We start from the raw sequence: 26413 nt of genomic DNA, 5'->3' as shown, positions 1-26413 counted from the left end.
TCCTACATGTGTAAATACTAATATGCCAGACAAACTACACCTGTACTTAGTGCATTTTTAGCTTGATGTCAGTTGTTTTGGATCCTTGATTCTCCAGATCAATGGAGCCCAAAGCTCAAAACTCAAAAAGGGGTTTGTTTTTTCAGTTCAGGCAGAGAGACCCCCCATCTCTCGTCACAGTTGTGACTTGTCAGGTGGACTCCAGGGAAAAGGTCTGGTCACAGCGGATATCTCACACCGTCAGGCTGTATTGCTATCACAGAAAATCAGAGCTGTCTTCACTTAGCAGGGGTGGCCCAAACATGGTAGGTCATGGTGAATGAAACGTCACCACCATTTCTTAGCCCCATTCCGGATTAAATCCACAGCCTTCTTAAGGGGTTTACGGAGTTAAACGCTTAAGCATATTTAAACGAAATCATCGGTCGTATATAGTCCTGTTACATATCCGTCCGCTGAAAGGAAAAGGCGCCCAACATGTGGGTGTTTTACAGAATACAGCTGAATATTTCATGTTCGTTTGGCAGGAAAACCCATCATTCTGGCCAAATGTATTACATAAGCATTAATGGTAACTGTAAATAACTTAAGCTTCAAATTATCACCACTCTCATATAGCAGGAAATAAATGCATAAATGAAATACTCTTTTGGAAGATTTAACTTTTTGAACAGTGAGCCAAGGCCCTGCAATTTTAATATAATGTGTAAGAATGTGTGTGTGTGTGTGAGCCAGACAGGCATCAACTGTGGCTTTAAGCTGGCTGGATACCTGAACAAACGCCACCATCTCTCACTCACGGACTCAAACAGCCTCACTGGCTGTCAGCGTTTTGGACGTGGGGACTTCACATTTGCAGCCACTCTGTTTAACGAGCCTAATTAAATTCAGATATGCCACCCTTTAACTCGACTGGTAAATAATTGGAAGGTCACTATCTACGTTTATTTATCCAAATGGGCAAAAGAGTCATGCAGAATTAATATGTGTGGATATATATCAACAGGGAAAAAACATAAAAATGTAACAGATTAACACTTTATCTTTTAAAAAATCCATATTTATTGCAAATATAATTATTGTCCACATGTAACTATAGCGAAACGGATGTGTTGTGAAAATGATACAAGCACAATAAATTTCATCATGAAAATACACTCCAAGTCAAGTTAATAAATAATTCCTTAAATAGCACTGGGATGTTAATTGTCAACGTCAGGCTGTATTTGCTGGAGCTAAAAAATGAGTGAAACGTGAAATAGCTGCCTATCGGCATCAAATGGGATAGAGTCAGGAAGTGTTTCTGTCACGATTAGATACCATCGCTATCCAATTATCTTGTCATAACAAAGCTCGCAGCTTTATGGCAAAATTTTAGGTTGCAGTTGTTTTCCAAATGTCTGTTTTCAGTCTTCTTTTTGGATAAAATCATTGTTATTACAAAATCCACAAACACTCTCCTTTTCTAACTGTCTAGACATGGATTTTGTAGTCATCTTTTGTCATTAACCATGTTACATGTTATTGTTAAACATGTGAGGTACGGTGAACAACAGTAATTTTCTCTCTATTGAAGCCATGAAAACCCATTCTGATTACTTTGAACTGTGCAATTGATTAAAATGTCAAGGAATATTTAGAAACTATAGATTAAAGCATGTATTGTATAATCTTCTGAATCAGGGCATATTTTGAATAATACAGGAGTGTTTAGGTGCTATAGATTAAAGTCTGTATTTTATAATCTTCTGAATCAGGGTAGATTTTGATTAGTACATGAGATAGTTTTACCCCTCTGTGTTTTGTAGGACAGGCTGCTAACAGCCATGAGCTATGCTTGGTCTCCTGACACATTAAATGGAAACGAGGATATAGAGCACATGCCAGACCACCATGCTGAATGGAGACCTCACCCCTCCCCCTTCCCTGGACCTGGGGCTCATGTCATTCTTTGAGGAACATTCTAGGGTTGGTCCTTCTTGGGTGTGGAGAGCTGAAGATCAAGAGAAGCCATCGACGAAAACGAAGATGGAAAGATGGCCGTGGGTTTCCACATGTGATGCCACTCGATCAGCTTGAGGAGAACCGGTTGGAGATCACTTCCCGTCATTGTGCGTGCTCAAACTCACACAGCTGAGTTACCGAACAAGCACAAGTTACGCTTCCATGGAGATAAAAAGCTTGTTTTATTAGCTTTTCATCAAGGATTCTTTGCTGAAACCGAATTATGTGCCGTCATGTTAAAAAAAAAACCCACTTTGCGTACATTCACATGGCTCCGGACAATAAAGCCCCCAGACGAGGGCAATTTATTGAATTAATAAGCAAAGTAAAACACTTTCTTTTTATCTATCAACCTCCCAAAAGATGTGTCATCTGACAGCTGTCGACATTTAACTGTCAGCCTCAAACAGAATTATTTTAGCTCGGTTACATCTGATCCCAAAGATCATTATTATTGCATGGCTTGTTGCTCGACTTATTCAACACAACAGGAATATATTATTCAGAAAGCAGAATCCGCGAGAAGGCACCAGGGCCACCCATAAAAATAAAAGATAAATCATACATGAGTTAATTACTTACATTTACATGTCCTTCAAGAATTACTCGTTTAGAGCTGCTGTGTAGCATGACACGGATTTCACCAGGAAAATTACCCAGAACTGATGTCTATCGTAATGGCCAACCATGCTGGATTGAACAGGAAAAGCAGTGCAGCCCTGGATTTTAAACCTGGGTAATGATATACATACAGGCATCGACAAATTTGTTGGTACCCTTACAAGTCATTGAAAAGTGATGAAATTAAAAGCAATTGTGTCATGTATACCTGCATGCCTTTGATATGTGATAGAGTAAACCAATAAAATTGTGAAATGAAATGATTTGTTAATTTTAAAAAAGATATGCTAAAATAGCACGGAGTGATTTGTTGGTACCCCTAAAAAAAATCATAAATCATTGCATTATAATCATGTTTAACCTTAATTAGTGTCACACGTGTTGTCAATCTTTTTATCAGTCATTCAGCCTATTAAAAAGGAGAAAATTTGCCACTGCGTAGTTTGGTATCATTATGGGAACCACACTGAACATTGACCAGAGAAGAGCTGTCTGAGGAGCTCAGAAAGAAAATTGTAGATAACCATGTTCAAGGTAAAGACTATAAGACCATCTCCAAGCAGCTTCATGTTGCGGTGACTACAGCTGCAAATATTATTAAAAAGAACAAGGTCCATGGGACTGTAGTCAGCCTCCTAGGACGTGGATGCAAGAGGAAATGTAACCACAGGATGATCATAAGGATAGTGCGGATGGTAGAAAAAGAGCCAAGAAAACCATCCAAAACCATTCAAGCTGAGGTCCAAGGTCGAGGTACGTCACTGTCTGATTGCACCATCCGTCGCCTTTTGAACAATAATGGGCTCCATCATTGAATGTAAAAAAAACAGTTTGGAATTTGCTAAAATGCACATTGACTAACCTTTCTGGGAAAATGTCCATTGGACTGTTGAGACAAAACTGGAGCTTTTTGTCACATTTGCACAGATTCATGTCTGTGGGCATGAATCTGTGCAGGACACAATGAAGTCTTAAGACTACCAAGGAATTCTGGAATGAAACATACTGCCCAGTGTCAAAAAGCTCGGCCTAAGTCGCAGGTCATGGGTCCTCCAACGGGATAATGACCTAAAACATACAGCTAAAAGCACTCAAGAATGGCTGGAAAAAACACTGGACTCTTCTTAAATGGCCCTCCATGAGCCCTGATCATATTGAACATCTATGGAAAGATCTGAAGATTGCAGTGTGGAGACGCCGCCCTTCAAACCTGAGACAGCTTGAGCAGTTTGCTCAGGAAGAGTGGGCCAAACTACATGCAGACGTCTCATTGTGAGGTACAGAGATCACTTGTTGGCACTGATTGCTGCAAAAGGTGGTGCCACATAATATTAAATTAAGACTACCATCTTTTTTGTCCGTGCCATTTTCATTTGTTTTATTACGCAAGACATTCATTTGAATCAAACCTCAAAAGCAATGTTTGATTTGTGTTAAACATGGAATAAACAATATTGGATGCCATTAACTTTTGTCAGTTTCAAGTTATTTCAGAGACAGGTGTGGGTTCTTTTTTTGTCGATGGGTACCAACAAATTTGTCCACATCTGTATGTATCGATGCTCGATTTACAAAAAGTGTTCGGTCAGTTTGACAAGTTAGGCCACATTTTTTTTTCTTCATATGAAGGTTTTTATTTATTTATTTATTTAATTTATTTTGTCTCATTTTAATTTCTTCACACTTTGTTCAGTTGCCAGAAGGGACAGTGTTAGTGTGTTGCAGCTTCATCATTAGCCTTCAGCCTGCTATTCAAAGATGCTAACTATCTCCATGTATATCGATTATTGTTTAATTGTGATGTTTTTTTCTTTATCTGGGTGGCCACAAAGCGATTCCCTCTGATTACCATGTAACAAGTACTGGTGTGAAGGCTCTCTTCTGTACTGTAGTGTCTGGGATCGTATGCAGTTTGTTTTTGGGGGGTTTGTGGTATGAATCGCACTGTTTTCCTCATCTAACCTCTTGCAGTGTAGATCAGTATCCAGCATGCCCAGATAATGCAAATATAAGTAGGAAAAACAGGAGTCGATGCTCCTTCACTGGAGATAATCAATATTAAATACTCACATCTTGTATGTTTGTCATATTAGATTCCGCTGAGGATACTGAGTTTTGTGTTTGGAAGAGTATCTGAATGTTCTCTTTGGAACCATATCAGATGTTGATTTGCTGATTCATTCTATATATCTGCAGGAATCTGTCTACATACTGCAAGATAAGGGCGGAACGTGTAGGGCAAGCTAACCAATCAGAGCACGCTGGACTCATCGGGGGGTGGGGTTTAAACCTCTAACAGAGCCTTTCAGACAAATAGAATACAGCATGAGAGTATGAGTACAGTATGAGAAAATTAACGTGTTTTTGGAACACTGAAGCATGTAAATCTATTTTAGTAGACTATAAAAATAAAATTATGAACAGTGAAAATGAGCATAATAGGGAGGCATAGTTAAATCCCATTATTTGTAGAAAGCATGTAATAATAATAATAATTTCTACAGTTATAGAAGATCTTTTTTAGGGTTTTATTCAATTTTCTTTTATTCATGGAATGATTTTGAGATTTTCTTGTATACATAAAGTTTTTAATTTTTAATTCAGAAAAATGTAATGTACATGATCGTATTTTTTATTGATTGGAGAACATATCACTGTCACCATGAGTCAGCAGCCTATCCCAGAATGTACGGGGCATGTGTGACAGGACACCAGTCCACAGCAGGGATTACGCTCACACATGCTACAAACACCTATCCGCCTACACCATATTTGGACTGTGGGAGGAAGCCAGAGGAAGCCTGTACGAACACAGGCAGAATATGCAAACTCAACACAAAGGGTGACTCAACACAAACAGTCGTTGTTATTTGGACTATACCATTTGTGACGTGGCGGGGTTGTACGGACAGTTCCATTTATGGGATGAGGTATCCTTTTACACATGATTTTTTACTTATCGATTGTTATTCCACTCCATTATGACACTGCTGTATTACTAATTGTTGGCGTGCACATTGCACTATGTAGATAAACCAATTCATTCAACCCCGCTGATCAGTTTCACACAGACCTGGGTCTTGCACTTTCAGTACTAAGAACCCCTCCCGCTGCCTTTTGCTGTCTGTATGTTGCACCATGGTCCTGGGGAAGTATTACATGATGAGCTTAAGCTAGAAGTCATGATCATCCAATAGGAATGATCTTTACCTAAACTCTTATTGGACAATCTAACTTAAGTTTACCCAGCGAACTGAGAAATCCTGCTTCATGGACCCTGTATAGGACAACCAGTTACAGAAGATGGATGGATCGATGGTAGAGTAGACATGAAACATCCCATATCATTCTATGTTTTAAAAAAGAAAAGCCCATTTTTCCTACAGCTTCGCTGGACACTAATGCAATGGTGTAGCACCTCCATGGCTGTTCAGGTGGGAGTCATATTTTTGTTTGCACTCAGAAGATGCAAGATTTTCTTCACTCACCCGGCAGACGTTCTTGCTAAATTACACGATGCCCATTTTTTTCATATTCTCATTAACACAACTGCTTCCACTGCAAAACTATGGATTCAGTTCCTCCATCTTCCACTAGGAAGCGTGTGACTTCTCAGAGACCCCCACGAGCACTGACCCCCCCCCCCCCCTATATGTAAGGCACCACTTGGGTCACACTGCTCAGAACTTCTTCTGCATCATGATCTTGTGCATGCTGTCTTCAGTGGAGTCACAGTGCGTGACACTGCTCTAAAACTGTATCTTTGCTTCCAAAGTTTATGTTAAACACGAGCGGAGAGATAGGGAAGGAGGTGCAGAAGTGAAAAGACAAGGAAGGAGGTGCATGGGCAGAGACAGGGAGGGAGGTACACGGGCGGAGAAACAAATACACAAGTGACTTAGATGATATTTTTATTAAAATTTATCTGCAGATATGTAGCTTCTGTTCTTGTTATAATTGAATAGCCTACTTTGACTTTAATATTAATATTGCTTACGATCATTACTGCTAAAATTAAAACAATAAACGTTTTGTCAGAGGTTCTAGCATCTTATATGATTCATTTCCTAACATCGCAGTGCGTAAGAGTTAAGTATTCCCGACAGAGTGTTGAATCGCTCTCCAGACATTTATAGAAAGAAGCAGTGATATTTCTCCATGAACGCCTTTTCTCCAGATCCTGTGAGTCATCACTGCTCAGGAACTGCGGGCAGCTTGGCAGTAACTCCAGGAATTTTCTTTAATGGATGATGGCCAGACTTAATCGTAATCAGCGCTTGCAACTTTTTTTCCACGGTTATATTCATGAATTGATTTGTCTGACCCCGTATGGTAATTACACCACTGTTTTGTGTCAGTGTGGAAAACAAAAATGAAGTTTAAAATTCACATATAACAAAGACGTCAAACTGCTTTCAGCTAGTTGCGTATATAGTATTCTAAATTTACCAATTAACTGTGTTTAACCGGTAGCGGATTTGAAGGTGGAAATTTGCACAGATGTTGGTTAGCATGGTCATGTGACCTATGACTGTAAAATGTTTCATTGTGTGGTATCATGTCGTTTTACTGTTATTGTTGATGTGGTCTTGATGGTGGTTGGGGTATTGCCTATACAGTGATGATCACTTAAAAATTATATTATAATTGTTGTTATAGTTTATATTTCTTTTATAATTATACTTATTTTTAAATGCGTTATATCATGATACAATTAAGTTGCTGAAGCATAAAATTATTTTCTCTTCTCAGATCACTGTAAAAGCACTTTTAAAAATTTACCATGGTCATGCATATTGATAAGAATCCATATTTTTTTGTTTTTTATCAATTTAATGCTGAGCGGTTAAATGAAGATGCAAATTTAAGGGGCAGTGTCACAATAAATGAAGATCCCAATTATAAAAATGTATGTGGGAATGGGGGCAACATTCAGACAGAATTACATAATAATAATTGTCTTTCTTTTAATTTGTTTATTTATTTTTTTCCCCACGGTAGAGATCCCCAATGCATTAGGCCACTGAGAGCATTTACTGAGAAATGGAGCCTGTCAGTGAGTTTGGCTCTTTAAACAATGTGAGAGTGGCATGCGAGGGGGGCAGGGGGCTACATTGCCATGGCAGCAGATTTGGAGCAATATCATTCAGGGGCTGTTGTGAAGGGCTTTTGCTGAAGGAGAGATCCCCAGATCACCAGAGGTGCTGGAGGAGAGTCACCACAGAGATGGGCTGGCATCAGGGAGAGAGGCTCATGGGTAAAAAATGTGGGGAGGGAGGCAGACGGGCAGAGAGACAGGGAAAGAGGTGCACGAGCGGAGAGATAGGGAAGGAGGTGCACAGGTAGAAAGGAGAGCAGGGAAGAAGGTGCACAAGTGAAAAGACAAGGTAGGAGGTGCATGGGCAGAGACGGGGAGGGAGGTACACGGGGGGAGAAACAAGAAAGGAGGCACACGAACAGAGAGACAGGGAGGGAGGTGCACGGACAGAAAGACAGGGAGGGAGGTACACGGGCAAAAAGGCAAGCAGGGAAGCACACAGGCAGAGAGGTGGGGAGGGAGGTGCATAGGAGAGAGACGGGGAGGGAGGTGCATGGGTGGAAAGACAGGAATAGAGGTGCACAGGCAGAGAGCAGAGATACGCATGGGCAGAGAGGCAGGGAGGGAGGTGCATGGGCGGAGAGGCGGGGAGGGAGGTGCATGGGCGGAGAGACGGGGAGGGAGGTGCATGGGCGGAGAGGCGGGGAGGGAGGTGCATGGGCGGAGAGGCGGGGAGGGAGGTACATGGGCGGAGAGGCGGGGAGGGAGGTGCATGGGCGGAGAGACGGGGAGGGAGGTGCATGGGCGGAGAGGCGGGGAGGGAGGTGCATGGGCGGAGAGGCGGGGAGGGAGGTACATGGGCGGAGAGGCGGGGAGGGAGGTGCATGGGCGGAGAGGCGGGGAGGGAGGTGCATGGGCGGAGAGGCGGGGAGGGAGGTGCATGGGCGGAGAGGCGGGGAGGGAGGTGCATGGGCGGAGAGGCGGGGAGGGAGGTGCATGGGCGGAGAGGCGGGGAGGGAGGTGCATGGGCGGAGAGGCAGGGAGGGAGGTGCATGGGCAGAGTGGAGAGCAGGGAAGCACATGGGTGGAGAGACAGTGCAGACTTACGTTTAGGATCACGTGTAGCAAACTGACACAACAAACTGAAGAAAATATATTCCATGTTTATTTTATTCTTCTGTTTAATGCTTTAATACATTCAAGACCATCCATCCATCTTCCAACCACTTTGCAGTAGTACTTTAAAATGTTATAATTAATAAACAGGCAGGTCGGTTAGGCCGGGAGGCACAGTCAGGCCTGGAGAGGTGCTGAGGCCCAGCATGGAGCCTCATGAAGGACGGGTAGCGGGGCGGCCTGTGAAGGATGGAGCCAAACACTCGTTTGAAATGCTTCCGATCCATTTCCTGACTGCAGCCACCTGTTCTTCCTCCAGCATGAAAAATGAGCCCATCGCTGGAGGAGGAACAAAACATTGTCGCTGTCACAGTGCCGTCACGAGTCTCTCTCTGTCACCCATCAGCCTGCGGGCTCCAGATGTGGGCTGGTAGCAGACATTCTGGAATCTTCTCCTCTGTCACCTAGGCTGTGGAAGGATTATGAGGCACTGTGTGGCCCTGAGGATTAGGCCTCAATGCCTGGGATTAGAAGGTTGCCAGTTCAAACCCTCTGGTTGGATTTGATTGCAGGGCCCTTAACCCCAATTGATCCGGGGACTGTTTGACCTTGCTTTCTCAAAGAACTATATTGCTTTGGATAAAAGTTTCCACTAAGTAAATAAATGTAATGTCAGCTATAATAATGTTTACAATTTATGACCGGGAGTTTTAACGGTGTATTTCAGATAAAGTACCTTATAAATGGGCACGGTAACAGGACCTTAAATGATGCCAGCCTTTTACAAGACATATGGCTAGGGTATACCCTGGTAAGGATGGCAGCTTTGCACAAGGCACATGGCTACAGTACACCCTGGTAAAGATGCTGGCCAATCGCAGGGCACACTCTGGTAAGGATGCTGGCCATTCACAGGACACATGGCTGAGGTGCACCCTGGTATGAATGCCAGTCTTTTGCAGAACACACACATTACTGTGGGCAACTTCAATACCCCGGTTACCCTAACTGCAGACTGCAGAATAAAAACCTGTGCAACACAGGGAAAGCATGCAAAATTCACAGTGGAGGTGGAATTCGAACCCGTGACCCTCGAGGTTTGAGGCAACCGAGCTACCCCTGCAGTTTCACTCTGTCATGACAATGAGAAGTAACTAATTACTTTTGGGCGCTACAAGGAGCCGAAGCACATGGGTCCAGGACGGTGTTGTCTGCAGTGTTTGTGAAACTCACAACAAACCAACCAAGACATCCCAAGAAAAATTTGCCACTTACTCACTTGCTGACAAGTCCAAGGCATAGAGAGCTGAACTGTTTGCACCTAACCTTCTGGCATCGCTATCAGTCAGGCTCAGAACCTGAAGCAATCCCAAAACGATTCAAGTACTGCAGATGATCACAACATTGTCAAATACTCTATGTGCTGTTCATTAAAAACGAAAAGTAATGAAATTGACAGGACTTGCCATTTCATTCCATTAATAGCGTTACCCGTAAATTCCATCACTAATGACCAATGCCCAGTCCATGGTGATTACGGAGCTCGCTGCCGATGAGATCGCTGGCAGAGGATCACAAGGATTAATAGAGGAGAACCTTCTGCACCTTGGAAAAGGCCATCTGTTGCCAGTGGTTCTCACAGGCCATACGATCACATGACAAAGGCAGCATTTCCCGGCACATCGCTGTAAAGCTATATGGCGCGCGGCGTGTTCCCCTGCTTAACGGTAGCTGCCTTCCTCAGCCTTGTTTACCGATGACAAATGTGACTCCACACAGAGTGCCAGACGGCAGGCTTGCCTCATAAATCCACCAAACAAGATGCCTGATGAATGTTCCGATGCTAACGCCCTTTAATGCTCACGCTGCCATCAGACAAGGTAACCCTGCAATTCTTGGTTGACCTTCAGTGCAGTATTAACGTTTTAAGTCAATTAGCTATTAGTCATACAAGGAAATGAATTAGTTAGAATGCCTCAACTGATGTTAACCCTTTGGTTCTTAGCCTTGAACTACCTTTGGATGCGTTTTTTTCCAGGCAAAACTTGAGGGGGGACAAGTAACGTAGAAACTCAGTTACTACTCAAGTACAAATCGTGAACAAATGTAATAACAGTGTGAAATACATGAACCGTTATGACTGATTAATGGTGAATGAACATGGGATCAGTACGTAGCTAACATTTCCGATTAATTAAGAGTATACTACTAAATTATTTGTGCCCCATCAAATAAAGTGTTGCTGAATTTCATATTTTGAACTGTCAGTTTTAGCCTTTTGCAATAAAGCAATCAGTAAAAGAGCCCGACCCATTTTTTTTCTTCAGATTGCGTAACTCATTGTATTACCTACATACTGCAATAAGGTCATATAAAAATTATGTCATGGATAGCAGAACATTTTGGGATGAACCAAACCACAGGAACAGGGTAAGAGCCCTAGCCTCTGTACTCCATGAAGAAGCTTTTTATTCCATAGGAGCAGGAAACCTGCCCTCACATGCAGAGGCAGGTGGCCGACTTGCTGCTAATTGCAGCTGCAACTCCGTGATTTCTGGAAGGAGAGCTGTCATCCTTGTGATCCACTGATCCCAGATTCAAATATTTGCACGAGAAATCAAACTGGTGTCATATGATGTAAAACAAAGATAGAATGTAGAGGTTCTCACCTAAGCATCTAAAATTTCCTGACTGGGATCAATAAACTATATCTCTATCTATTTAGCCAACTTGGGCTCTTACTTCCATAAAGCATAGCGTAGGCCCTAAATGTCTGAATAAAATCCAAAAAGCACAGGCTTACTGCAGCACACACTCATAGTGCCAGGCTGGAAGACTCTAGGTGAACCATTCTGGGCAGATGTACTGCTGCTTGCTGATGTCGGTGTAGCACCCTTGATAAAATCGCACATGATGTACAGCCTTGCAGGCTGCTGCACTCGGTTGGCCCGTGGTGACTAAATCTGCTAATTGGCGAGGGTCTCGTCTCCTAACGATGCTGCCTTCCCCTCTGCTCCCCCTGAAACACACTCAACAGGATGGTAATGCCGGAAAGCATCCCTCTGGGGATTCACGCAAAGGGCCGGCAGCCAGCAGCTCTGCTAGTCTCCCGCACCATGCAATTTGAACCAGATGCCAAGCTGCAAAGATTGTCTGCATGAGCAGGGTCACCCCTAACGCTGCTAGATGTATTTTCATACCCGACACACGGGGGGATCCATAAAACCGCTCACAGAACATGTGCTACAACTACATGTAGTTCAACCTGTGACCTCTTCCAGGATAAGCAGATCTGTAAGTTGAATGCATGTATATAGTCAGCAGCTGTGTTTACTACTATTCAATCCACACATTTGCATAGGGCCCTTGAGGATTGGGGGCCCCCTGCTGGCCACAAACTGTCCCTACACTATGGGGGGTAGGAAGGCACAGAAACAACAAATCTGCCCAAATACAGGCAAGTTAATTTAAACTTCAGCAAATGATTCAACATTGAAGTAAAAATGTAGCCACGATTTTACAGCTACTGTAGATTTCAAACACTCTATATAGTTTTTGAAATCTTGAAATTTCAGAACATTTTCAGTTCTACTGATGGCATATCCATTCATTACTTTGGCTATGTCTCCTACAGCAGGCAGAGCGTTTGTTTAAGCCAAGTCACTTCAGCCTGCTATAAAGCTGTGTCTCAGAAGAAAGTTGTACCTCGCTCAGATATTCTCCAGAGATAAGCAAAAGTTCTGAATTATAACCGTGTGCATGAGCAACACACTTGTGTTTATCTATAGTGTCACTGAAATAGAAGGAATAGGGTGACTCTCAGAATACTGAGCAAACTTTTGCGTAAAAACTTTTTTAATAACTTCCAGAACACATGATATCCCCCACAGCTGTAAATCAGACATAAAATGCTTGACAGCCCTCAGGTTAGAATATATGTAAGATAGAATTTCCCATCTTCAATAAGATGAAATCTTACTTCTAACAATGTGAAGCAGACTGCAATTCCAGATCTGCTGCTAACTTCTGCTCACCTTAAGCACTGAAAAACCTCACATATTCACATTAATTCAACAGCCATACCGCGTTGAAGAAGTTTAAAAAGCATTCACCTCATTTAAAAACTGAATTCTGCTGGAATTGGCAAAATTACTAAAGGATTTTTACCGGAGGCATCTTGGTTTATTTTATATCAAAATAATTTAATAATGTTAAGCATGCATTTTGAAAGTAGCACTCATATGTTGCAACAACATTTTATAAAGTCGATAACTGAACTCGCTAAACAGAGCATACAAACCGTACACATATGAAATGTTTGCGGATAAGTTTATTCATACTTTGTACCAGCGGATACAAAAAATCTGAAAAGTGTATCCAAAATGTGCAAGAAATTACTATAGATTCTTCTTTTTTTTTTTAAAAAAAAAAAAAAAAAAAAAAAAAGAGGGCGGGGGTTAGGTGACATGTAACGTACAACGAAATGTAAACCAGAGTGATCAACTAGTAAGTACAAATGGCTTTATGACTGTCATACTGATTGATGCATTCCCTAAAATGCAGATCTTTCAAACTCTCCCGCTATTACAGCTAAAGTCATCATGTGTACGCACATCAAAATTGTGATATTCCATTTTTGCCATATATTACTATCAGAAAGGCAATTATGAAAATAGAGCAGCACAAATGTGTAAACACACATCTGAAATGTTTTTTTTCCACTTTAAAACTGCACCAACAGGTTTCTGAAAAGAAACCAAAGTATCAAGACCGGTTCAATACTATACACTGTAAACTTTGACCTGAAGCAAACCCATACAATCAAACAAATAGATAAACGGACAGAATTGTTGAGTGTTTAACAGTTTTGATAATGTTATGCTTCAGCAATTTCAACAACCAACACCTTGTTATATTAAATGCAAAGCCAACAGCAATCGGGGGGACTTTACTATGGGGTGATCTCAGCCAGCTGTTAAATGCAGATTTCAGTGTTTGTCCAATTAAGTGTAATCTGTACCCAAAACACTACAGTACAGTAAATATGTAAGGTGTTCATTTCATTTCACACTTATATTTGCTTTAACCTAAAGCCACATCATGGTTTTCCATTTTTAATTCCAGGTTCTCCTTATTACAATATTCAGTCACTATTATTCCTAAGCACATTCACATAATAAAACAGTTAGTGTGTCATCAAATAAAGGGCACATGCTTCATTAACAGACTAAACTGACTGGTCCACTGGAGTCCTCAGCTTCCTTTAGGTGCCTATCAGCCAATGATGTTTCACCAGCCTCAACAGTTTGTTAAACACACACGCCCCTTTTCGAAGTCAAACAACTGCCATCAGTCACCCAGAAAGGATCCTTAGACTTGTCCAAATCATAACCAGAAGCAAATGGAAAAAACACCTTTAAGTTACAAAACATAATAAATTAATAAAACTGAAATAACGGAAAATTCACTTTATTTCAAACAGCATTTTTAGTGACCTATATACACAAGTACACTTTTACAAAAACTTTTACAAATGCATTTCTTTTACATGAGGGTCCTCGGTGTTACAAAAAGATTACTCCAATGAAAGTTCCCTCAGAGAGCACCTCTGCAGATGGAAGCTGCTCATTTCTTTATTTCAAACCGTTTGCATTACTTTGGAAGATATACTGCTTGTGAAGAGGCCATTTCTGTGCGTACAAATGTTGTCAACTGTTAGTAGCACAACAGTCAATATGACTGGAAATGAGCAACAACGTCTGTGTAGTTAAAGGCTATTCTAAATTAAAAGCCAATGTAATCATATGCAACGGCTTCATGAGACTCAGAACCCGAGGCAGCAATAACATACTGTACTTCCGTTAAACACATGTGCTTATAATCCTCCTTTTTCTTAAATGATGTGTTCAGCATGCACTTCCTCCCCCCAGAGGAAAAACACCCAATAAGCAAGTTACTATTAAGAGTTAATATATTCTACCAACTCTGGGTGATCAAGCAAATTAATACCCTGTTTAATGAAAGGGGGGGGGACTCAAGTTTCAACAGACTTCTTGAGCTAAAAATAAGTCCAAAGTTTCTGTACGTTAATCGCTGTTATATGTAATGCAAACCAAACCACAGAAATTATAATCCAAGCGTTAAGTTTGGGCATTAAATATAAAAGCCCCATTAACAGTCAGTCTATGTACTGGACTTTCAAAAATTACTTTGATTCTGGAGGCCAAATTCAAATAAGTGGCCAAAGGGATTGGGAAAAGAAAAAAACAAAACAAAACAAAAACAATGTAGTGGGCATTTCCATACAAACACATCAACCTTCCCTCGTACGGCATAAATCTCACAGAACTTAGGTACCAGTTTCTTAATTTGTTGTTGCACAGATGTTTAAATAATACAAGTCAGGCTAATGAATACCAAAACCTTTTGGATAATGTTTGTGCATCACCTACCTGAAAAAATATAATTGTATTTGAATATCAGTTATTTGCCTAAGTCAGGGGTGGCCAATCTTATCCGCAAAGGACCGGTGTGTATGCAGGTTTTTGGGATAACCTTTAGGTCAGCTGTTCAAACCCAGATGTGAGGACTCTTCAGCCAATCAGTCCTCTAATTAGTAATCTAATTAGGGAGTTGCCGCGAAAACCCACATACACACCGGTCCTCTGCGGATAAGATTGGCCACCCCTGGCCTAAGTAAATGCAGTATTTTGCTCAAGGATAAACACTAATGTTGAACAATCAGCTTTAAAGAGTTGTTTGAGAACAGGGGAGTTTTCCTTAAATTCTGTATCTCAGGGAACTTCCAAAAATGAATTTCAAAACCATCAAAAAACAAGGGGATCAACTTCACACTAAAGAGTATTTCATAAATGCTCTGATGTACACTATTAGGCATGTCCAACAACTGGGCGTCTACAATCATTCCACATTTAGTGACAGACCCATAGCACTAACAGCAGAATGATCCTACCAATGTATGTCTTTTCAATACTGCAGACACGCAGAAGCATTTGAAATCCAGGACTTGTAGAGAATATGAGAAGCATTAAAAATTGTAGTAAGGAGGACATTTTAGAGGAGCAGAGGATTCAAATAAATGTGTCTATTTAGGGGGTTGTTCTGCACCCCACAAAACTTTCTGCAAGTGCTGTGAAACATTTATGGGTAGTTGAACAGCAAAGTTAATATCAAGATCATTCCCAATTCTATTAAAAATCTCTTTGTACCATACAGTTATTTAAATAACAGTACATCACATAAGAAATTCCCTGAATTCATTTTATTTTGAATAAGGTGTGCCTTTATTACTGGGGAAGCATGTAAAGTTAAGCGCTTTAAATTCAATGCATGCACTAATCGGCCTAACCAGTCCCTAAGCGAAACGCAGGGCCTTTAAGCGTTTAATCACCATGTCCCACCCAGGGATAAACACTCAGTAGGGATGATGACAAACATCATAATCATATTTTGGTGTCCAACAGTGATGTTGATCACTGATATAAGCAGGTAGCTAACCGACTTCGGAAAGGAAGAGCTGTGCTTTTCATATCTTGTAAGGAATAATCGCTCATTGTTTCAGGAGCTGTCAAGCAGGTCCAATTCAACCAGGTGATCAAGGATACACAAAGGAGAGATTCAATTCATTCTGCACGCTGATTAGATACGCACCAGCTTTGGCTTCAGAAGCAGTTTGCTTATTTCTCTGTTTCCCTTAGAGTTACAGAAATAAACTGCAATTGAGAACCCTGTATTTGGTTTCTACATTTGTAAAGGACTATGTAAAAGTAACACTGAACAATGAGTCTTTAAAAATAAAATCAATGTGGAGAATCAGGTTGTGACTCATGAAAACAAGTTCAAATTACCTAGAAACATACCATTGGGCTCCTGTAAACTAAGGTAAACAGGTTTTTTTTTTTATTATTTTTTGTGTTATGCGTTTAGTCAAAAACAGAACTGATGCATGGGTCCCCCCCCCACAGTTCTCAATTTTCTAGAGTTTTTGCTTTCTGGGAGAATTTTCATACAAATGCAGGCAAATTAGTTTTACACCATTACTGTTTAACATGGTCAGATCTGAGCAACAACAAATCAAACTGTTCAAGCTTCATGCTGTCAGTCCAGTATACAACGGTCATCTTGACACAAGGATATGATGGCACCAAACATGTTTTAACCAACGGATGCTTGTAAACCATGTTTCATTTTATTACTGAACCCAAAAAGTGCAAGTTGCAAATATGTCCCATTTTAAACATTTCAGTAGTGCTTCTCCTGCAGGTAATCTTTCATTCTGTTTGGCAAAGGCAGTTTCTGAATGAGATCTATCCGTGTATACTGGCGGATAACAAATCGACAGAGATACTGCAGTGAACGCACTTGCATAAACCGGGAAACAGGGTTCGTCAGTCGAACAGGATATGTCGCAGACCCTGGTAAGCGAGACCTGGAGTAGCAAAATGCTCCATTTTCAGAATCTTTTATAGAATGCTCAATGAGGTCAACTATTGACGTATGACCTTCCACGTCAGGCTGCTCGTAAAAACTGAACCTGCCGTTTGAATGTTCAATCCTCGTGTGAAGCGTCTTACCCTGGGAACGAAAGCTCAGGCTCAGCAGATAGCGATCATCAGAGCTGTCTCGCACCAAGAACGAGCCATCTGGTAGGTTGACGAGTTTTTCCTCCGCCTCCCAGCGAGTTATAGGGCCCCAGTACCATCCCTGCTTTGCCAGTTTCTTCAGCTCCTCCGTGAGGCTTGTCACCACTGTGGGCCCACTGTTCTGAACAGAATCATAAACTCTGCCAACGCCCGGAACAGAGTTGGGATCAAAATTTAGGTGGTGTCTCATTCTTTCCACGACCTGAGCGTCAGCACTACTCAGCCGCCGGAAGTTCCTCTGAATCTGGCTGCCAGGGAGTGGAGGTAGCAAAGGTGAGAGTGGTGGGCCGCTGCCTCTGGAGCTCTGAAGCACCACACCTGTGGTACCAATCAGAAGACCATTAAGAGACGTTTCCATAAAGATGTCAGGTGATATCACCAAGTCAGTGTCAATCTGTCCGTCCGCCAATGAGGGAGAACCCCTCTCGACTTGTGACACCACTTCCATGGGGGAGGAGCTATCCAAGCAGTATGAGTGTGATCCCTCCACAGGGTACATTCCCTCATCTAAAGGCATTGTGTACTGAATATAGTCCTGAGGAGCGAGTCCAATAACCACAGGCAAGTCTTCAATGTTTATATGCAAGTCGTCACTCTGTGGTTCAGAGTTTTTCAGGGAATTACTTGGGTTTTGGAAAAGCCTGTCCATCCGTAGGTCATGAAACTCCTTCCGAACACCATTGAGAGCTGGACTGGGGCCAGGCGAATGCACCAAGGCTTTCACCTTAGTTTCCAGTTTGATGCACGTCTCCTCCGAGTTGGCAGGCCGAAGCGGCCAAGGGGTCGGGCTATAATGATGACTACAGAGAGACGTAGATCTTAAGGGGCGCTGGGCTTTTACTTCGTTAAAGCTGATCGGGGCAGAGTTAGAAGAAAACGTGTCGTCGTCCACTGAGCCAAGTGAGGGAGAGCTTCCTTTAACTTTCGGTTTCTGTTTCACAGATAGGCGCCGCTTCAGCGTACCCATGAGAGACTCACTCTTGGACCGGTTCTTATGTCCCTTGTCCTCCTCAGCACTAAGGTCACAGGTCGCGAGGTCTTTGCTGTAGCAACCTCCAAAAACCGGATCGTCTTTCGCAAAGTCAGCAGCCAGTGCTGGCTGAACCACGACAAATTCGCCCTCCTCCTTACCCTTGTTTATGTTAAATGACTTTCTGATCGTTTTAAGGCTTATCTTCTTCATTCTGAGAGTCCCTCCTTATGATGAGGGAGAAGGGCGAGTCAGCTATGATGCCTAAAGGATGCTATCCAAAGTGTTGTTTCATTAAGTTACCCACAGCCTGTCATGCAAATAGCTGTGCTGCCATCACCTACAGGAAATTTGGGAGAGAGAGAAAAATACCACATGAGTCCCCCCCCACATAAAAATAAAACTGTCTGCTGATAATATACCCAACAAGTGCACTACACTGAATTTCTGGCAGATAATACAAATGCATATACTGTATATACACAAAGAAAAGTGAAAGAGAAAAACACCTTAATCTCATACATAAAAGTGCATCATGCTCTGTTATAAAGAACAGGCTAAATGGATTCAGCACAAGCACTGTAATACTGGAATGCATCTCTGCGATAGGTTTCCAGCATGCTAGCTGATCAATACCACTAGTCTGTTTGCTTTAGTTCTTGGTCGATTAATATTGTTGACTTTAGACAGAAATACACAGTAAAGGTGCATGGATACACCCTCATCAGTTTACTATTTACAGTGGAGGTGTTCCTTCTTGAGAAGAGAAATTTGCAGTAGTTGGTGCATGGACATCAAGCTGTTAGATTAATATGCAGCTCTCACAGGATAAGCATTAGGGTCTGGATGGATGTAAATGTCCCTTAAGTGTAGGGTAATGATTAAATAAAACTGACAGGGCCTATACTGCAATGTGTCAGATATCAGATTACATCATTCTGACATGACATCACCTATAGAAAGGAGTCATCTTATCTAACAACATCGAGCAAATACTGGGATAATTTCGCTTCAAAATTTAACAATGAACCCTTAACTTTGCACAGTCCAAACCTGTGACATCTTTCCACTGTCAGACACAAGAGTACTACTCTGAATGAGATCTTACCATGCAAAACAAAAAAGTACTTAATAATCCAGTGTGTATTAATTTAATAACAGTACATGCTTGCAGCTCAAAAAAAAAGAAGCTTATGATAGGTGCAGATTCCTCCTACTACAAAAACCAAGAAAAATAGAATATTCCAAGGAGTCTGTATGTTCACAGTTACAGTACCTTTAATGAGTTCCTAAATTCAAAGTTAAACCGCTTTGCATATGAGGCCATGCAATAACTCGGTCTATACTTGGGTATGACTCGGTAGGCATTAAAGTATGTATCTAGAGCCAGTGCCACTGTCACCATAGAGGAGCCCTATGTTCGTGGTCTACCTAGCTGAGTCAATCTAATCCGTTATTTAAAAGCTGCTTCTGATCCTGCTACTATAATTCACCTAACTATTAAAAACCGGCCGGCGCAATAATCAGGTTTTAGGAATTTCCAGCCCTGGACGTCATATTCCCATGCAGAAACCTCACAGTTTCAGCCAAAGACAAAGTGGCAGCCTGGGCCACAAGGCAAACGCGCAGCTCTCCCTTTCGACAAAATTACAACAAGATATGTTTTACATACATGGTCACTGTTCCACTTGGGGGTATTTAATTTTGCACAAGGGGCTTTAAATACTGTTTACCAATAGCCAATTAACTAGCTCCCCTCCACTGTATATAAAACGTGATTCATATGGTAGCACTGATTCGTGTCCGAAGCAGCAAATGCAACCGGGACAAGTGGGAGCACGCATTTCCACGGCCAGTGCTTCCCGGTGATCTACCCGTACCAGGACACGGACTAACGGCCGCCATGACCCAGGTTAACAATGGCAGTTAGTGGTGCTCATACCGAGAGGGTCGGGCCTGCAGGGGCGGCAGACCCGAACCTCCATTTTGGGGACATAAGGAGACGCGAACAACACTAATTACACTGGCATATACACTCACCGACACCGTGTGACATCCGGCTCCCCGTCTCTAAACATGGAACTTGCATTCAACGTGCGTTTTAAATGTTTTAAGGCTCTCGTATGCAGGCCCCGCAGCCTGCGGCTAACGACCAGGCTAAGAAGTCAGCCGTACACCAAGTCTCGATAATCTAACAACCAACTGCGACGCCTCTAGCTCCGGGAAAACAGCAGGACTGACGCGGTGAGGCGGCCGGCCCCGTACCCGCAAGACTGCTAGCGGCCAAAGCCATGTCGGTACGCTACCACATCAGGCCACCTTGACCGTCCCTTTGTTCCTAAGGTGGTCGAACACCTAGAGCGGGATAAACCCCACAAAGACAGCTCTGTGAGGGCAGGGCGGCCGAAAAGCACAGGTTTTCTGATGAAAATATTGGTCTAGAAGCCGTGATACTTACTCTTCTCCTTCCGCATCTGTCGCGCCCGGGATGCGGGATCTTTTGTGCTCATTAAACGTTACGGGTGACAGTCGAGCCCGAGCCAAAGCTGCCGTGCTAATGCTAGCCGGCTAAGTACCCATCGTATTCATTTCCCAGCGGAGGGATTGAGCTGAGCTAAGCTAAGCTATGTTAAAATAAGAAGGGCTAAGCTAGGCTAGGTTAAAAATGAAACGGGCTGAACTATGAGAGGCTAGGCTATGCTATGCTAGGCTAATTCGGCTCTAAACGTACAAGCGAAGCGAACTCTGGTAAACGATGACAGACAGAGCGGAAGCTGTCAAGCAGTAGCGTTTGTTCTTTAAAGACTTAACAATATCAACAATAAACGCTTTAAACTCTTTATGGGTTTGAACGTCTCCAGGACCCAGTTAAGTTGTTTGACTTTTCTGTCGCTTTTCCCCCCCTTCTCATCTTCGCCTGTTGCATTATGGGAAAGGAGGCTTACAGGTAGAAAAAAATAATTGGATTTTCGAAGGAGTTTTTTCTGCCTTCTCAAACACCTATCAAAGTGCCATGTACCCTTAGAGGGGGTCATGTTTAATTTTGATAATTATTCGTTTGGTATGTTTCTTACGTCTACGTCTATAGTTTTAATTTGTTTTGGTTTTAACGACAGCGCTTAAAATGATGTCATCAGTTACACCCCCTTCTACTCTTCTGAGACGTATGCAGTTACGCAATATTCTGGACATGGACAAGCGTGTTGCAGTCCAAACCGTGACCTTGTTAACTTAAAACTACATTAACTAAAAAAAACATCATCCGATATCCCCGTGGACTATAACATTTCTTACATATAAGTAGATTTTCCATTGTGTACACTGGTTAGTGTTGGCGTCAGTAATTTAAAATAGTTTTTAAAGGCGTTGTGTATGGGTTTATGCATATTATGTTTGGGATATTTTCACACGTTTTTTTGCATACCTATGACATCAAAAAGAAGAAAATGCTGCATGTGAAATTCAAGCATAGGACGTGTATACATGTGTACATTTTTGCTCTATGTGCATTATGTATTTTGTGTGTAAGAAGATATGAACTTTACTGATCCCTGGGGGAAATTCTTGCACATATGGTAGCAACATTTATATAAGGTGCACACAAAGAAACAGTTCGAAACAAGATAGTGTAAGACAGGTAAACGTAGTAAGTTTTTAAAAGTATATGGCACACAAACATAGCATCCTGAAAATAGTTTTATGTATTATTAGTACAAGTACTGTGGCAAGCTGGCTCAGTACTGAGTACTGTTGCTATACCTGCAGGGTTGGTTGGTTTGAATCCCACTTTCACTCCTTGTGGGTGGGTGCAGTTTGCATGTCTTCCTTGTGTTGTCTAGGTTTCTACTGGATCCTGTGGTTTCCTCCCACCATCCAAAATGTGCAGTTAAGCTAATCAGCATCTCCAAATTGCCTGTATTGTGCCATGTATTAGACTGTGCCCCCCCCCAATGCGAAGGTTAGCAGTTGGAATATGGGTAGATGGATTATTGTTAGCAGCTCTAGTAATTTTAACTAGTATGCATATTCAATTGCTTGTGATAGCACATGAAATGTGTTCTTAGCTGAAACATCTAGGTTTCACCACCCACTGGAAGCTCTGAAGGCTGTGGGGTCTGTCCATCTGGGCAACTGTTAATAGCACAGACACTGGTTTCATCTCACATACATATATTTTACTTAACTATTTGCAGCTCAGACAAAAAAAGTAGGATCTTTATTAGGACCTAGTACTGTATTAATCATAAGTAGATTGAGAAGTTTACGGTGCAAAACACTAAACCTTTTACATGCCTGTAAATTTATCTCTGTGAAATGCAAAAAAAGGGATATTTTATTCTGTTTTACCTCCAAAGTGGGGTAATGGGACAAATACCTACCAAATAACATTTGTATTATGAGTGGCATCATGCACTTGTCACATATTGGTTCTATGTAATTTTCAATTGTAGTTCTCACTTCAGAGAAATTGGTAAATGAGTCACAATACAGAAACAGGCATATTAATAGGTTTAAAAATTTAATACAAAGGTACCACGGACATGAATAAAATGGGCCTAATATACTGAGAGATGGGGAACAAGGGATATGCTTGGTGCTGAAGGAAGGGGATACCTGATTTACACAGGAAGGTCATTTTTGTGACTGACATATGAACTAGCTATAAGGTTGTGATGGCTTCTGGGATGGCTTGCTTGTTTTCACTGGCTGGGCACGCTCTCCTCTGAGATATTCCTGGGCTGTCAAAGCCGTGTGCTCCCAGCTCAGCAATGCATGGGGCACTTATGAAGCAGGACAGCTGCCAGTTATCTGTGGCATCGGGACTGCTGGGGTGTCACCGTGCTGTCAACCGCAGACCTAAAATTCAGCTACATCAACATTAAAAAGTAAAATGAGTTTTATTTGCCATTTGTACAATAGCTATATTAGAAGGTGTTTTTTTTTTTTTGCTCATCCATCCAGAGTCCCTGGGGCATTTTTCAGGGGGTTCAGGTCCTTGCTCAAGGGTCCAACTGAGATGTCGCTATTCTGCAACCCTGGAATTTGAAATGGTGACCTTCTGAGCACAGACACAGAGGCCGAACCCGCTGAGCCACGCATGACTGTAAAAAATATGTAAGGAGACACACTTAAACGACAGCCATAGAAATGGAAATGTTTGAAAAGGCTGGGTTAGGGGAGATGGCCTAGAGCACAGCTTATGAAGGCGGGACTTTGGAGGAGCTTCTGAGGAGTCGAGAAATTGCATGAATGCTGAAATATTTGTGCTGATTACAGAATGGACAAGCTGGTTTATCGGGGGTGGGGGGCGGGGTCTTCCTTAAAGGGAATCATCCTAAACCCTTCCAGGCTCTGTTGTCTCCTTGGCCTTATACCAAGGTGAAGAGATGTTAATGAAGAACTTTAAAATTCATTCCTGAAAATTATATATTAGGCTGTAATGGAGATTTCAGTGACCATGGGTAAATCAAATGTACCCTTTCTTGAAAGCATTATCAATGAATTATCTCATTACAGGGAAAATTTGAGTAGGCCTGGTATAAACCATACTTGATTTAAGAATTGCTTTTGTCAAACAATTCATTTTCTGTTTATCCAAAAATATTTGTGTGTGTGTGTGTGTGTGTATACATACTCACACACACTATGTGTTTTTATATATATATATATATATATATATTACACACACACACACACACACACCTGTGTGTGTGTGAGAGAGAGAGTATTTGCATATGTTTTACAGGACAAATAGGCTGGTAGAGTGTTGCTTCAGCAGGATCCTGCTGGAATCTGCCTAGAAGCTGGCATCCAGAAAACTCGTGAATATTTAAAGTACCAAGCCCCCAGCCATGAATACTTTACAGAAGAAAGTGTTTTGACACTAACAAATACTGAGGGCTTGGAGATAAAACGTGTTGTTTCTCGAGTGCCACAATAGCTTGGTAAATATATTCCTTTATATTTTATTCACTGGTCCTCTGTGTATGAATAATACCTATTACTAGTCGAAAATCCAGATGGAATATGTCATTATTCCATCTTAAGTAGACTCACAAAAAATCTACTGATAGTTGGATTTTTTTTTGCTGGGGCAGTAAAGGTTAAACACATTTCTCAGGGCTGAAGCCTTGTATTACAAACTAAAATTTTTAACAGCTATTCTCTGAAAGTAAGAAACACCTCTGAATGTGTAAGTGATACTTTGCATTTAATGTTAGAAATAAATGGCTTTTAAGTCCATCCTAGAAAAATTGTGGTGTTTGGTTTACCCATGAGCCTTGTGGATTTGCTGGAAACTTTGGGCTGTTATATCAGAAACTAAACGATGTAATGGAGGTCAAGGCGTGCTTTTTCCTTTTCTATTAGAGTAGCTAGTTACCTGCTCCTTACACCTCAAAGCGGGACACCCCCGGTGGCTTGGGGGATGTAGACTGCCACACAGATCATCCCCAGTGCTCGTGCTAACAGCCACCTGCTCCTCTCCCCCGATTGGCTCCAGGCTTTATGGAGCAGGGAACGCCGCTCGGAGGAGATCGCTCCCCACTCGCTCCCACCGGCCCACCTGAGGGGATGTGAGCCAATTTACATTCAGTCAGCATCCCCAACACAGATGGTTGGTGTGCAATAAAAAATCCCTTTGTCCAACTTCTTTAGTTTGCTAATATGAACACGAGATTGGGGTTATCGGATAGGAGTGTGGTACGGAGTGTGCATATTCGCCCATTTCTGCCTGTGTCTGTTTCGCAGCTTTAATAACATCGTAATTGAAATGTAACTATCTTCTGCTCAGCTAGAGGGTCACCAAGCGTATGAAGGTGCAGAAGCTGTGGGGCTAGAGTGCTCTTCAGGTTGGCTGTGGATCACGAGCGCAGCCTCCAGACCCCATGCGGGAACATTGCTGCCGTTGCGGCTAAAGAACAGCTGTGTAACCAGCAGCAGGTGTGAGGACGCGCACAGGGAGGGCGTCTGTCTGCGCAGACGAATCCCCCACCTGACATAGCTGCTGCTGGAATGTCAACACCCACTTCAACCCGTATCCGACCATTTTATACCAAGCCACAAATCTGTAATGGCACTTCCTTTGCAACTATAAAATGATACCTTTTCTAAACAGTGTTTTTCTGTACAAATGCCTCCATACCAACTCTATGCCTTGATATAGTGGCCGAATCGGTCATTTTGTCAAACTTTATTTGATCATAAAGCGATTTACTGTTATTTATCCTTGTACCAGTTGTAACTTTCTACGAGGCTCTGTTTCCCTCTTTAAAAGCTGTAATGAATGTGTCACTTGTTTAAACCATCTAATGGTGGTTAACTTACCACTCAGCTGATGAGAAATTGCTCAGAGCAGACAATGATATATATGATAATGGTCAAAAATATAGATATGATTTTTTTGGGATGTCTAGGATTGCCTGGGGCGGTATGATTAGCACTGTCGTCCAAACCTCTGGGACCAATGTTTGAGTATCTGCCATGGCTCCATATGTGTGGATTTTGCATGTTCTCCCCCTGGGGTTTCCTCCAGGTACTCTAGTTCCCCCCCCCCCCCCCCCCCACAGTCCAAAACATGCCGAGGTTAACTGGAGTTACAAAATTACCCATAGGTGTGTGTGCCCTGCAATGGATTGGCTCCCCATTGTTCCCTGTCTTATGCCTGCAGCCTCGGGAATAGGATCCAAACCCCCCATGACCCTGCATAAGTTAAATGGTTACAGAAAATGGATGGCTCTAGGATTGCAGAACAGAGCTGTAACAAGCAGTAATTTTCATACAAAACATATAGCCTGCTAACTATTTTCAAAGTATGTTGTGAATAACTTGGAATCTGAAATGTAAGCTAAACATCAAGTTCTCGATGATTCATCTGCTGCCTAATTAGTGTCACTGCTACTTTAAGTGGGTAATAGTGTTTACTGCCGCTAGACTAATTTAGGCCATAAACTGTGCGCTATTGTTTTTTATCCATGCTGTTTAACTGACACTCTCATAGCA

The 26413-nt window shown here is 42.0% G+C and overlaps 1 protein-coding gene and 1 long non-coding RNA gene across 4 annotated transcripts; one reads left to right on the top strand and one right to left on the bottom strand.

Moving 5' to 3' along the window:
* Positions 1 to 14232: 14232 nt before the first annotated feature.
* Positions 14233 to 21515, bottom strand: socs6a (suppressor of cytokine signaling 6a). 3 transcript variants are annotated; one of them, XM_023794599.2, is made up of 3 exons: positions 20871 to 21515; positions 20678 to 20767; positions 14233 to 18752 (listed from the first exon to the last, which is right to left on the bottom strand). In XM_023794599.2, the coding sequence occupies exon 3, from the start codon at positions 18623 to 18625 to the stop codon at positions 17042 to 17044; it is 1584 nt and encodes a 527-aa protein (XP_023650367.2). In that variant the 5' UTR covers positions 18626 to 18752; positions 20678 to 20767; positions 20871 to 21515; the 3' UTR covers positions 14233 to 17041. The 3 variants fall into 3 exon arrangements, with proteins under 3 accessions (XP_023650367.2, XP_023650366.2, XP_023650368.2); XM_023794598.2 differs by lacking the exon at positions 20678 to 20767; XM_023794600.2 differs by lacking the exons at positions 20678 to 20767; positions 20871 to 21515 and adding an exon at positions 20453 to 20669.
* On the top strand, positions 20193 to 25614 carry LOC140578473 (uncharacterized). Its single transcript, XR_011982652.1, has 3 exons — positions 20193 to 20324; positions 24915 to 25028; positions 25206 to 25614. It is a non-coding gene; the product is annotated as an uncharacterized lncRNA (long non-coding RNA).
* The last annotated feature ends 799 nt before the right edge of the window (positions 25615 to 26413 follow it).

The sequence above is a fragment of the Paramormyrops kingsleyae genome, chromosome 15 (assembly GCF_048594095.1).
Source record: "Paramormyrops kingsleyae isolate MSU_618 chromosome 15, PKINGS_0.4, whole genome shotgun sequence".
NCBI classification, from domain to species: domain Eukaryota; kingdom Metazoa; phylum Chordata; class Actinopteri; order Osteoglossiformes; family Mormyridae; genus Paramormyrops; species Paramormyrops kingsleyae.
This window is presented reverse-complemented; position numbering and strand designations above follow the sequence as displayed.